The sequence below is a fragment of the Scyliorhinus canicula genome, chromosome 9 (assembly GCF_902713615.1).
Source record: "Scyliorhinus canicula chromosome 9, sScyCan1.1, whole genome shotgun sequence".
Lineage (NCBI taxonomy): Eukaryota > Metazoa > Chordata > Chondrichthyes > Carcharhiniformes > Scyliorhinidae > Scyliorhinus > Scyliorhinus canicula.
Window position 1 is genome coordinate 80,772,538 of NC_052154.1, and position 14,483 is coordinate 80,787,020.

Consider the following 14,483-nt stretch of genomic DNA (forward strand, 5'->3'; position numbering starts at 1 on the left):
CAAATGTTTGGTTCCAAGTTGTTAGTTGTGTTGACACATGGGGCTATGTATTGCAATACGATACGTAAAAAGGGCATAGAAAGAGGAGTGTATCACTTCATACTTCACACCACTCCACACTTGCCATGGGATAACATTCATCTAACGACCCTTCTGAGGGCGGGGACAATGCATTTGTCGGGAGAATCAAAGTTAGAAGTAAGGCAATACTGTACCAGGAAAATAAAAGCACATTACTGCGGATTCTGTAATATGAGACAAAAACAGAAAATGCTGGACAATCTCAGCAGGTCTGTCAGCATTTGTGGAGGGAAAAAGGAGCAAACGTTTCGAATCTGGATGACTTTGTCAAAGAGTACCAGGAACGTTGATCCAAATGACCAAATTTCATGAGACAATCCCAATGCTGATCGAAGGTAGAACTGGAGACAGAAATAATTTTTGGAGTCTTTGACATGCACTCATACATTGGAGCAGGGAGTTAGCAATTGCATAGCAATTACCCAGTTAATGGGTAATTGACATAGACTGACGGATTGCCATAAAACCCAAGTGACTAAAGTAATTGTCACAGATTTATGGTTGACATAATCATTGTCGGGATCAGTTAAGTACAGTTTTAGACATTTTGGGAAAGCTGGTTTTTGTTCGAAAGAGGGAGAGAGAGAGAGACTCAGCAGCAGGCAGCGGTTAAACGTGTCATTAGAGTGAATTAGATGATTCAGCAGTTAAGGTTGACTTGGAAACTAGGATAGGAATGTTAGAGCTGCGATTTAAAAAAAATATATGTCAAAGATAAGTCGACTAAGTTAAATATCAATGGGTGTCGTTAGTCGAGATCAGTTTCAAGGAACCAAGAAGACCCCCGCGTCCCAGGATCCACAACAGGACAGTCTGACACATGTTGAACTGATGTATCATGCCACGCCTCTGTCAATGGAATGTAAGTATCAGTATTTGTTGAATGAACCTTTTTAGTTTGCATTCTAAATCAGTGATTGCCTTTTTTAAAATAATGTTATTCCTCGACAAGAATTTTCTTACTCTGACGTTTAGTATGGAGCCAATATCGCAACATGTGGATAATGTGTCAAACTTAGTTGATGACTATTCTCCCCAGTGCAGAGAACTTAGTTTAATTGTGCTAATAATCTCATTGCTCTCTCGAAAATCTCATTGAGTAAAATAAGCCAAGCCGATACAATACCCTAAGACCATAAGAAAAAGTAGCAGAGCAGATCATTTGGTCCATCGAGCTTTCCACCATTCAGTTGGATCAGGAGTTCTCAACCTTTTTTAACCCATGGACCCCTTTTCCTCTTAATTTTTTTTGTGGACCCCCATAGCCATTCCACAGAAAAAAAAGCTTCTTATATGCGTGGTAAACTAATCCTAAAGTCCATCTACCTTACCGTGAGGGTTGGAAACGGATTAGCGGTATTTTCGTACGTTGCCAAACTTATTCTAATATGAAAAGTAATGAAAAAAACATTTACTGACTAAATTGAATTAAATTACTCTAAAAATAACCAATTCATATCAAATATACACAGTTGCTAGTGATTACTGTGTTAAATCATTCATTTTTTTTATATAAATGTTTTTTTATTGAGTTTTCATATTTTATATATGACAAATTACAAGTTATTAGAGAGAGAGAAAAAAAAAAGGAAAACACAAAAATTTAACATGAATATTTACAGGTAAGCATCTTCATAACAATAATTGTGGCCGCCCCCTTTAGCCAGCATACATATTTTACATTCCCCAATATGGCCGAGGCACATGTTTATAGGCATTTATTTATAGTTTGGTTTTGGGCCTTGGCTTGCCATCAAACCCCCATACCGAGCCCGTAGCCCCCCCCCCCCTCCCCCCGGCTACCTTCCCCCGATTCCCGCCCATTTTCCCCTGGTTCTTGGCCACCCGACTATTCTTCCTCATGTACGTTGGCCACAAACAGGTCCCGGAACAGTTGCATGAATGGCTCCCACGTTCTGTGGAAGCCGTCGTCCGACCCTTGGATGGCGAATTTGATTTTCTCCATTTGGAGAGATTCCGAGAGGTCGGACAGCCAGTCTGCAGCTCTGGGTGGTGCTGCTGACCGCCAGCCAAACAGGATTCTACGGCGGGCAATCAGGGAGGCAAAGGCAAGGGCGTCCGCCCTCCTCCCCAGGAATAGATCTGGCTGGTCTGAAACGCCGAAGACCGCCACTATCGGGCATGGCTCCACCCTCACCCCCACCACTTTGGACATAGCCTCGAAGAAGGCTGTCCAGTACTCCACAAGTCTGGGGCAAGACCAGAACATGTGGGCGTGGTTTGCCGGGCCTCTCTGGCACCGCTCACATTTGTCCTCCACCTCCGGGAAGAACCTACTCATACGGTTTCTCGTTAAGTGGGCTCTCTGTACAACTTTTAGTTGCGTCAGGCTGAGCCTTGCGCACGTGGAGGTGGAGTTGACCCTATGCAGTGCTTCGCTCCAGAGTCCCCACCCTATCTCCATCCCCAGGTCGTCCTCCCATTTCCTTCTTGTTGCGTCCAGTACGGTGTCGTCCCTGTCTACCAGTCGGTCATACATGTCACTACAGTTCCCTTTCTCTAGGATACTTGCGTCCAGTAGGTCTTCCAATAATGTCTGTCGTGGCGGTTGTGGGTACGTCCTTGTCTCCTTTCGTAGGAAGTTTTTGAGCTGCAGGTACCGTAGCTCGTTCCCCCCAGCTAGCTGAAATTTCTCTGTCAGTTCATCCAGTGTTGCGATCCTGTCGTCCGTGTATAGGTCCCTGACTGTCAGTGTCCCCCCGTCCTGCCTCCACCTTTTGAAGGTGGCGTCGGTCAGTGCTGGTTTGAACCTATGGTTGTTGCAGATGGGAGCCTTGTCCGACATTTTGTACAGGCCAAATTGCTGCCGCAGTTGGTTCCAGGATTGGAGGGTGGCTGTCACCACTGGGCTGGTGGAGTGTTTTTTGGGTGGGGATGGGAGTGCTGCCGTGGCGAGGGCCCGGAGGGAGGTTCCCACGCAGGAGGCCTCCTCCGCATGCACCCACTCGGCTTCTGGCTCCTGGATCCATCCCCTTACTCGCTCGGCTGTTGCCGCCCAGTGGTAGAATTGTAGATTCGGGAGGGCTAGCCCCCCCCTGGATTTTGTTTTTTGTATGACCTTCTTTGGGATCCTAGCATTTTTACCCCCCCCATACGAATGCCATGATATGTTTGTCCAGCGCTTTGAAAAAGGCCTTGGGGATGTAGATCGGAATGGATCTAAACAGGAAAAGGAACCTGGGCAGTACGTTCATTTTGATCGTCTGGACTCTCCCCGCGAGGGAGAGCGGTAGTGTGTTCCATCTTTGCAGGTCCTTTTTAACTTCCTCCGTCAGGCTGGTGAGGTTCCATTTGTGGATCCCTTTCCAGTCATGGGCTATTTGGATCCCCAGGTAGCGGAATTTATTTCGGGCTTGTTTGAACGGCAGGCCCTTTAGTGCTGCCCCCCCCCCCCCCCCCCCTTGCGGGTGTACTGGGAAGATCTCACTTTTGCTCATGTTGAGTTTGTAGCCCGAGAAGGCTCCAAACTCTTTCAGGACCGCGAGGATTCCGTCCATGCTGCTTTGTGGGTCCGAGATATAGAGGAGCAGATCATCCGCATAGAGTGAGACTCTGTCCTCTCTACCTCCCCTTCGAATCCCCCTCCAATTTTTTGCTGCCCTGAGCGCGATTGCTAGCGGTTCGATTGCTAGTGCGAACAGCAGCGGGGACAGTGGGCATCCTTGTCTGGTGCCCCTGTGCAGCTGGAAGTATTGGGAGTTGGTATTGTTGGTCCGTACACTCGCCATGGGAGCGTTGTATAGGAGCTTTACCCAAGCGGTGAACCCTGTTCCAAGCCCGAACCGCTCCAGTACCTCTATGAGGTATTTCCATTCGACTCTGTCGAAGGCCTTTTCTGCGTCCAGGGAGACGATCACCTCTTGTGTTCTCTCCCCGGAGGGGGTCATTATCACGTTCAGCAGGCGCCTGATGTTCGCGGTAAGCTGTCTACCTTTGACGAAGCCCGTCTGGTCCTCTGTGACCACCTCAGGTACACAGTCTTCTAGCCTTTTGGCTAGGATTTTGGCCAGTATTTTGGCGTCTGCGTTCAGCAGAGATATGGGTCTGTATGACCCACATTCAGTTGGGTCTTTGTCTTTCTTAGGTATCAGCGAGATTGAGGCCTGTGCTAACGTGGGTGGCAGTGTGCCCCTAGCTAGCGAGTCTGTGTTAAATCATTCATTAAACTTGTCAAGGAGAAACGTGGCATAAGCGTCAGGTCCACCGAGGGTATTTAATAAGTACAATAAACCCATTTGTCATCAACTGGTATGGATTTTTTTTTCTCAGAATACAGTACCACAAAACTAAACACAGCAAATGCACCTTTTTGGTTCTGAGCCCCTTCAGCCCTCAAGGTAAATTAGATAGATTATAATCTCTCTTTGACCTTTGTCAGTGCGAGAGAGAGAGAGAGAAAGGTGAATATTCATCATGAAAACAAACATTGTTTTCTTCTACTTGATTCTCAGTAATAACAATTGTTCTGAAGTAGAATTGCTCGATGGACCACTAAAATATCACCGTGGACCCCCAATTCGATATTTTTTTTGTGTGGACCCACAGTAATGTTACATGGACCCCCAGGGTCCATGTGGACCCCGGTTGAGAACCACTGAGTTAGATCATGGTTGATTTGACTTAACTTCACATCCATACAAAAAAATAATAAGGCATTTATAAATAAACATCAAACGCAATCACAGCTAAGGTCAAGAAAGAAATCAAACAGGAGATCACATCATAACTAAATAAGTAACCAACAACCACAACCCGCCCTCTCTGCCATGCACCCCTCTCTTCCTCCACCGTTATTTGTTAGCCCCAACCCCCCCTCCCCCCGCTCAACACCCTGCTGACTTAGCTGTCCTGGAAGAAGTCAATGAATAGTTTGCATCTCCAGGTGAACCCTTCCATCGACCCCTTTAAGGCAAACTTAATTTTCTCCAGCCTAAGGAAATCTGCGTGGTCACTCACCCACACCCCTGGGTTCGGTGGCTCCGAGTCCCCCCACCCCAACAGTATCTGACTCCAGGCTACCAGAGAGGCAAATGCGAGAATATCGGCCTCTCTCGCCCCCTGGACTCCCGGGTCAGGCCCTTCCGCACACTGCCCACAACCATCCTCCACCCCCTCAAAGAACCTGCTCATTCTAGCCACCATCATATGCGCTCTGTGGACTACTTTAAATTGACTGAGACTCAGCCTGGCACATGAAGAGTGCGCATTGACCCTCCTCATAGACTCCTCGCAGCCTCCAACTCACCCCGAGCTCTTCCCCCAATTCCACTTAACTACTCCTAATGGGGCACCCTCCCAATCTATTAATTCTTTATATATATATCTCTGACACTCTGCCCTCACTAACCCCTGTTTTCGACAGCACCTTGTCCTGAAATCCCAGGGACGGCAGATCAGGAAAGGATGGCACCCGTTTTCTCACATAAAACCTGTACGTATCGGAACCCGTTTCTGCTGGCCAACTCATACTCCTCTACCAGTCCCTCCAAGCTCTGGAAGCTGCCACCGATGAATACATCCCCAAACTGCTCAATCCCCACCCACTGCAACCCTTAAACCCCGCGACAAGCCTCACACCCCCCCAGAACAAACCTGTGATTACCACAGATAGGAGCCCACACCGAGGCCCCTTCACCCTCTCCTTCCCTCTCGCCAAATTGGGAGACCTCATTCTTTCCCATGTTTAATTTGTACCCCGAAAACCAGCCAAATTCCACCAGTATTTCCATAATATCCCCTGTTTTCCAATGGGTCCGATATATACAGCAACAGGTTGTCAGCTTATAGCATAACCCTATCCCGCCCCCCCACCCCCCCCCCCCCACCCCGCAATATCCATTTCCAACCCCTTGATGCTCTAAGCATCATAAGCAGTGGCTCTATCACCAAGGTGAAGAGCAATGGCGAGAGTGGGCATCCCTACCTCATCCCAGAATACAGCCTAAAGTACTCGAAACTCACTCGATTCATTATTACACTCGCTACTGGCCCCGGTACAACAACCAAATCCAATCCACAAACCTTTGCCCAAACCCAAACTTCCCCAATATCTCCCACTATTTCTCCCACTCTACCCTATTAAAGGCCTGCTCTGCATCCATTGCGACCTCCGCCTCCACATTCCATCCCTCCCGGGGCAACATTACGACATTTAGTAGACGCCTGATGTTAGCCGGCATATGTCTCCCTTTTGGAAAATGCCGCATTTCCTCCCCCCCCCCCGGTCGGGGGATCTGATTCATAAAGCCTCCTGTAGAATTTCTCAAATGCCCCATTCACCCCCACTGGATCCAATACCACTCCACCCTTGCCATCCTTCACCCTACCAATCTCCCTCGTCCTACCAACCTTCTCCCTGAACTCATGCACTACCCCCTTGGCCCTTCGCAACTGCCCTACTGCCTTCCTTCTGGACACCAGCCCAAACTCCATCTGGCACTTCTGCTTCTCCTTCAACAATCCCAGCCCTGGGGTCTCTGGGTACCTCCTATCCACCAACCTTGCCATCTCTGCTCCCCCTTCCCCCTGTGCACCTGAATCGATATAAACTCCCCCCCTAATCACTGCCTTGTGTTCCTCCCACTGTGTGGCGGACGAGACCTCACCCGTGTTTCTTAGTTCCACGTATCTCTGGATGGCGGCCTCCACCGCCAACAATCCTCTTCATCCAGCCTCCACTATGGGCTCCACCCCTCCCCCCCCCCCCGGCGATGGGACCCCACCCTCCCGGGCGATGGGACCCCCCCACCTCAATTCACTTGCAAATACACTTAATGCGGCGTGTGGTCTGATACCAGGATCGCCGAGTATCCCGAACCCATCACCCACCAGCAATGACTTACCCAGCACAAAAAAATCAATCCGAGCGTACACCCTACAAAAATTATGAAAACTCTTTCACCCTCAGCCTCCCAAACCTTCACGGGTCCACTCCCCCCATGTGCTACATAAACCTCGTCAGCTCCTTCGCCACCACCAATGCCCTCTCCAACCTTGGGCTCGACCGGTCCAACCCCAGATCAATGTGTTAAAGTCCCCACCCATAATCAGCTGGGGCCAGTCCAGGTCCGGGATCTTCTCCAATACTCACTGCATAAATTCCACATCGTCCCAGTTTGGGGCATAAACATTTACCAGGACCTCAGGCATCCCCTCCAATTTTCCACTTACCATCACGAACCTCACCCTGAATCTGCTACTATATTCCCAACCTCAAACACCACATGCTTATTCACCAGCACCGCCACCCCCGCGCCTTCATATCTAACACCGAATGGAAAACGTGCCCTACACCCTTTCCTTAGCCTTGTCTGGTCCCCGATCCTCAAATGTGTCTCTTGTAGAAAGGCCACATCTGCCTTCAAACTCACCAAGTGCGTGAAAACACATAACCGTTTGACTGGCCCATTCAGCCCCCTAACGTTCCATGTGACCAGCCTAGTTGCAGGGCGGGGTGGGGGTACCCTGCCCCCTCCCCTGCCATTCAGCCATATCCATTCTTAGGCCAGTCCCCGGCCCATGCCACGCGACCCTCCAGGTCCACCCCTGGATGCCTACCATTGCCACTCCCTCCATAGAAGGCCACAGCAACAACACCTTTGTCAGCAGGACCCCTCCTCCATTCCTCTTGCCCTAAACAAAACAATCCTATCCCCCTCTACTTCACTAACCATCTGCTCACCCCCCACAGTGCTCCCATTAACTAGCCCGCCCAGCTAGTCTGGCAGCATCTGCCCAATGTGCCTAAACCTCCTACCCCACATTGATTCCCCTCCGCCCCTCTTGCACACCTCACAACAAACAGTGCAACAATAAAAAGCAAATGAGAAAGAAAACCCAAAAACACAAAAGGTGCACTCGCCCCCTCATTGCCTCGCAACATCTCAGAGGAGAAAAGTTCCCCAACCGCCAATAGAACAACATCAGGGACCAAAAAACAGGAAAAAAGACCCTACATTCATCTCTAGACCCTCCCCCACAGTTCAATGTCCACCTGAAACCTACCAGTCCATTGTCTCTCAAAAATTCCATCAATTCTCAAGCTCTACCTCTGGGAGCGGTTCTCAAGGTCCTCTACCTTCTCCTGCAGCCACCACTGGTTATCTAGCATTACTCCCACATCGGCCGCCAACAAAGCCAACTGCTCCTTACGCTCCCCCACCGCCTCCTCCACTTTCAGGGTAGCTTGGCCCTGGGACTCCAGCCTCTGCTCCACTCAATCGATTCCCAACTTCAGCAGATCTACAGCCTTGGCTAGGTCCTCATTGGCCTCTCTCCTCTGCTGTCTCAACTTCTATTTCAAGAATTCCACCAGTTGATCCATCGACCATTGGGTAGGCAGCACAGGACCTTTATCCTCCGTCATCTTGAGCTGCGAAGATTCTCCTGCTGCATCTGCTCCCGTCTCCTCGACCCACTTCTGGTCCATGGACTCATCCACCAGTCCCACCAGTGGAGTCAGACATTCCTCTGGCCAGCCGTACACCTTCTTGAACCACATATCCACCCTCTGAACGGGGAAGAGGTTCGAAAGTAACAACCTCGAGCGGGAGCTGCCAAATGTGCGACCGCTCACACCATGGCGGCCACCGGAATTCCCCACATTCATTTTTAAAAAACAAATTTAAAGTACCCAATTATTTTTTTCGAATTAAGGGGCAATTTAGCATGGCCAATCCACCTACCTGCACGTCTTTGGGTTGTGGGGGTGAGATCCGCACAGACACAGGGAGAATGTGCAAATTCCACACACCCAGTGATCCGGGGCCGGGTTTGAACCCGGGTCCTCGATGCTATGAGGCAGCATTGCTAACCACTGCACCACCATGCCTCCCATAACTGCACATTTGTAGCATCGCACCTCCCCCACATACCCCTCACTCAGCCTTGTAGATGCGTAGTCATCCAGCCTCCACTGATTACTGGGAAAGAGAATCCCAGATTAACCACCCAATAAGGGAAACAAATCTTCCTCCCCTAGAATCATCGAGTCATCCAGTACAGAAGGGGCCTTTCGACCCACCGAGTCTGCACCAACAAAACTACACTATATCTACACTTATCCCACTCTACAGAACGTGGCCCACAGCCTTGAATGTTATTACTTTCCAAATGCGTTTCCACATACTTTTTAAAGATTGTGATGTTTCCCACCTCTACTACTCTCTCAGGCTGTGCATTCCAGACTTCCACCATACTCTGCCCTCAAGACCGATCTAAACATCCTTCCTCCACCTTAAAATTATGCCCTCTCGTTATTCATCCTTCAACTAAGGGAAACAACTGCTCCCTATCCACCCTGTCCATACTCAAAATCTTATACACCTCAATCAGGTCCCACTCAGCATTTTCTCTTCTAAAGAAATAGAGCCTATCCAGCATCTCTTCTGCAGCTCAACCAAGTTGCATGATGGGAAATTTGTTTGAGTAAAGAAATGTTCTGACTCAAGCTAAAAACACAAAATGCACAATGATGAAAACCACAGGCTTCCCAGCACAAGGCCTGCCGTGGTAAACCACAAGGAAGGTTATGAACAAAACAGGAGTTAGTAGCGAACAGTGGGAAGGGACATTGGAACCAGACAGCCACAGACATTTGCAGACCCCGAGAAAGAGGGCCTATTGGCCTTTATGTTTGCAAAGGTTATTAAGATGGAAATCTGCTTGGGGAACAATTAAACAGATGTGTCCTATTTACCAGACTCTTTGGAAGGATAACCACAACCACATGGGAGTCTTACACATACATCATTGAACATTCCAGAAGGGGAACAAATGGAATAAAGGCACATGAGATCAATGCCTCAGGAGTGACAACTCTGGAGCGAAAACCCTAGGAACAACCATTGCAGAAGAAGACGCCGAGTTAGTGACTTGGAGATCAGTGAAGTACCAACTGGAAGTGCATGACCAGGTATTCTGCTAGGGTAATACTTGAGTTCGATTCATGAGTTGACTAATGGATATTAGTGCATTGAGTTATAGAGTCTGTGTGACATATATTGAGTTAAAGCGTCTGTGTGACATTCATTGAGTTAAAGAGTCTGTGTGACTTTTATCAAGTATACAGTCTATGTGACATATTAGTACAAATAATGATAGTATTAAGTGAATACTATCAGTCTTGCTGAGTTTGTATGTTGTGTCAGTTGAATTCCTTCGAGGAGTAGGGGTGTAGCACTTCATAGCTCAAATGCTCCTTTCTGGGTAACATCCTGGAGAATGACCTCTGGACTCTCTCATATTTCCTATAGTGAGGGCCCAGAACTTCACACAAAACAAAACAGGAGTTAGTAGCGAACATTGGGAAGGGGCATTGGAACCAGACAGCAACAGACATGTACAACAAAATGTTGTACAGCTGCAACATAACCTCCCTACTCTTATTATTAATATCACAGCTGATAAAGGCAAAGGTCCCGTATGTCTTCATAACTACCCTATTAACCTGTCGTGCTGCCATCAGAGATCCAAGGATAAGCACCCAAGATCCGTCTGTTTCTCTGAGCTCTCACGGGTTCTGTCACTCAATTAGTACTCCATTATTTCATTCCTCTTTCAAAGTGCATCAGCTCGCCTTTTTAGGGTCAAATTCCATCTGCCACTGAGCTGCTGATCTGACCAACCCGTCTAAACCTTACTACAACCTAAGACCTTCAGCGCACTATGAACCAATATGCTAAGCTTCATGTCATCCAGAAATATACGTATCATCGCCCCTCACATTCTCATCTATGACATTTATATCGTAAATGGAAGAAACCTTATTCTTGTTCTAGATTCCACCATGACAGTTAAATATCTTTTCGGCATCCTTCCCTGTCAAGGAACACCAAGTCAAACAGCGTCCCCCCTCCCCACCCCCCCCCCCCCCCCACCACCGCGAAATCGTACGCTGTTCCATAAGATCACATGCCAAAATCCATTGTGTCTAGGCCCAACCTGCTCAACCTTTCCTCATTATCAGGCCCTTTAATTCCAGAAATCAGTTTGATAAACTTTCTCTGAATTGCTTCAATGCAATAGAGCTCAATCCCTCCCCTCTGCCCCTATCTTACCGAAGATGACCATAGCTGCACACAATACTTGAGGTCCAGTCTCACCAATGCTCCCTACCGTTGGAACAAGACATTGCCATTTGTATACCTCATCCGTCTTGCAATAAAAAAACATTCCATTAGGCTAACTACTTGCTGTGCCTGCATTGGAACTTCTTGGGATTCATGTACATGGACAGTCAGATCCATCTGCACTTCAGCGCTATGCAGACTCCCCCCATTAAAATACAATTCTGCATTTCTATTCTTACAATAATTATGGACAATCACATTTCGTATATTATACTCCAGCTCCAAAGTGTTTGCCCAGTTACATTTTTTATTATTAATTCAAGGGATAAGGATTTTGACCAGCATTTATTGTCCACCTCTAATTGTCCTCGAGAAGGTGGTGCTGTACTTCTGGTGGTGGCATGTGAAGGAGAGGTCGCTCATTATGTAGCAACAAGGGTTCACGTTTTTTAGGTCTTTTTCCCGATTTGTCGGGAGACATTTGCAGGAAAACACTTTGGACCAGTACTACAGGGTTCCCGCACCGAACACATGCCAAAAAGAAAAGGGAAATGAATCAAAAACCCCAGAGTGAATAATTCTGCGGTCGTCTTGGAAGCTTCACGCTGTTCCTCAGCCGAGAAAATGGTGGCAGCAGCATTGCTGATGAAAGCCACTCCGATAACAGAAGACATGCTCTCGGGTCCAGCAACTCAAAACAGCCCATGAGGGGCTGTGGGCCATCAGCAGTGGCAGAATTGTATTCATCTGCAATCTGCAACCTCATGGCCCGACATACCATACGCTACCATTACCGTCAAGTCAGGGGATCAACCTTGGTTCATTGAGGAGTGCAGGCTAGCATGCCAGGTGCAATGCCAGGTACACCATAAATGAGGTGTCGACCTGGTGAAGCTACAACACAGGACTATTCGTCTGCGAAACAGCATAAGCAGCAAGTAATTGGCAGAGTTAAGTGATTCCACAACTAATGCATCAGATCTAAGCATTGCAATCCTGCCACATTCAGTCATCAATGGTGGTGGACTATTCAACAACTCACTGGTGGAAGAGGCTCCACAAATATCCCCATCCTCAATGATGGAGGAGCCCAGCACACATGTGCAAAAGGCAAGGCTGAGGCATTCACAGCAATCTTCAACCAGAAGTGCCGAGTGGATGATCCATCTCGGTCTCCTCCAGAAGTCCCCAGCATCACAGATGTCAGTCTTCGGCCAATGCAGTTCACTCAACGTGACATCAAGAAACGGCTGAAGGCACTGGATGCTGCAAAGGCTATGGGCCCTGACAATATTCCGGCCATAGTACTGAAGACTTGTGCTCCAGAACTTGCCGCACTCCTAGCCATGCTGTTCCAGTACAGCAACAACACTGACATCTACCCGGCAATGTGGAAAATTGCCCAGGTGCGTTGTGTACACAAGAAACAGGACAAATCCAACCCAGGCAATTACTGCCCTATCAGTCTACTATCCATCATCAGCAAAGTGATGGAAGGAGTCATCAACAGTGCTATCAAGTGACATTTTATCTGCAATAACCTGCTCATGGACACTCAGTTTTTGTTCTGCCAGGGTCACTCAGCTCCTGACCTCATTACAGCCTTGGTTCAAACATGGCCAAAAACGCTGAATGCCAGAGGTGAGGTAAAAGTGACTGCACTTGACATCAAGTCAACATTTGGCCGACTGTGAAATCAAGGAGCCCTAGCTAAACTGGAGTCAATGGGAAACAGGGGGGAAACTCTCTGCTGGTTGGAGTCACACCTGGCACAAAGGAAGATGGTTGTGGTGGGCGGAGGTTAATTATCTTGGTGCAAGACATCACTGCAAGGGTTGTTCAGGGTAGTGACCTAGACCCAAACGTCTTCAGTTGATTCATTAATGACCTACCTTCCATCATAAGGCCAGACGTGGGGATGTTTGTGGATGACTGCACAATGTTCAGCATCATTCATAACTCCTCAGATTATGAAGCAGTCCATGTCCAAATGCAGCAAGACGTGGACAATATCCAGGCTTCGGCTGACAAGTGGTAAGTTACATTTGTGCCACACAGATGACAATCTCCTACAAGAGAGGATCTAACCATCGCCCCTAATGGTAACCCCTAGGATGTTGATAATGGGGAATACAGCGATGGTAATGGCATTTAATGTCACAGGGTGATGGCTAGATTCTCTCTTGCAGGCAACGGTCATTGCCTGACACTTGTGTGGTGTGAATGTTACTTGCCAATTGTCAGCCAAGCCTGGGTATTGTCCAGGACCTGCTGCATTTGGACATCAGAAAACACAAATGGCGTTGAATCTTTGGCGATCACTCGGTACAAGTATGATTGTCCACTTAAAAAACTTGGTGTTCCTGATCATGGGTTCTGTGTGTGCTTTTGCATGGCTGATGGGCATGATCCAAGAGTCACATCTTTGACCGCATACTTGACAGGCGTTCCTGGGAGGTAGGATCGGTCCTTGTGTTGAATATTGTGCAAACATCAATGAACATCCCCACTTTTAATCTTCTGATGGAAGGAAGGCCATTGATGAAGCTACTGAAGATGGTTAGGCCTAGAACTCTATTTTGAGGAATTTCTGCCATGATGTCCTGGAGCTGAGATGACTGACCTCCAAAAACAGCAACCATCTTCCCAGGTGCTAGGTACTGTTCCAACCAGAGGAGAGTTTTCCACCTGATTCACGTTGGCTCCAGTTTTGCTTGGGCTCCTTGATGTCACCTCACCTCTGGAGTTCAGCTCTTTTGTCACTGTTTGAACCAAGGCGATAATGAGGTCAGGAACTACGTGGCCTGATTGAACCAAAACTGAGAGTCAGTGATAGATAATTGCTAAGCTTGTTAGCTGTGTTGACACCCTTTTCGTCACTTCATTGATGATTGAGAATAGCTTTATTGATAGTAGTTAGCCGGGCTGGATTGGTCTTGCTTTTGTGTGCAGGGCATACCTGGACAATATTTCAGACTGCTGCGTAGATGCCAGTGTTCTAGCTTGACCAGATAGTTGGTCAGTTCTAGAGAAGAAGTCTTCAGTACTATTGCCGAAATATTGTCAGGGTCCATAGCCTCGACCAATCCATATCCCTGTACAAATTCTGTGCCTTCGTTGCAATTTGTCTTCCTACCTATATTTATCTCAGCAGCACATCTGGCTCTATTACAAGTTACTACTATAGAGTATAAGTAGTTGAGGGCCTAGCACTGAACCCTGTGGCACGCCACGAGTTGCAGTTTGCCAACCTGAGAATTACCCATTTATGCTGATTTTTGTTTACTTTTAAATAACAAATCCGATATCCAT

At 47.9% G+C, this 14,483-nt stretch overlaps 1 protein-coding gene across 1 annotated transcript in view; it reads left to right on the forward strand.

Annotated features, from left to right (window-relative positions):
• Positions 1–819: 819 nt before the first annotated feature.
• Positions 820–14,483, forward strand: part of LOC119970895 (tyrosine-protein phosphatase non-receptor type substrate 1-like) — a 36,781-nt gene continuing 23,117 nt past the window's right edge. Inside the window, exon 1 of the mRNA XM_038806004.1 lies at positions 820–943. Coding sequence (XP_038661932.1) covers positions 820–943 — 124 coding nt within the window. The remainder of the gene's footprint in view (positions 944–14,483) is intronic.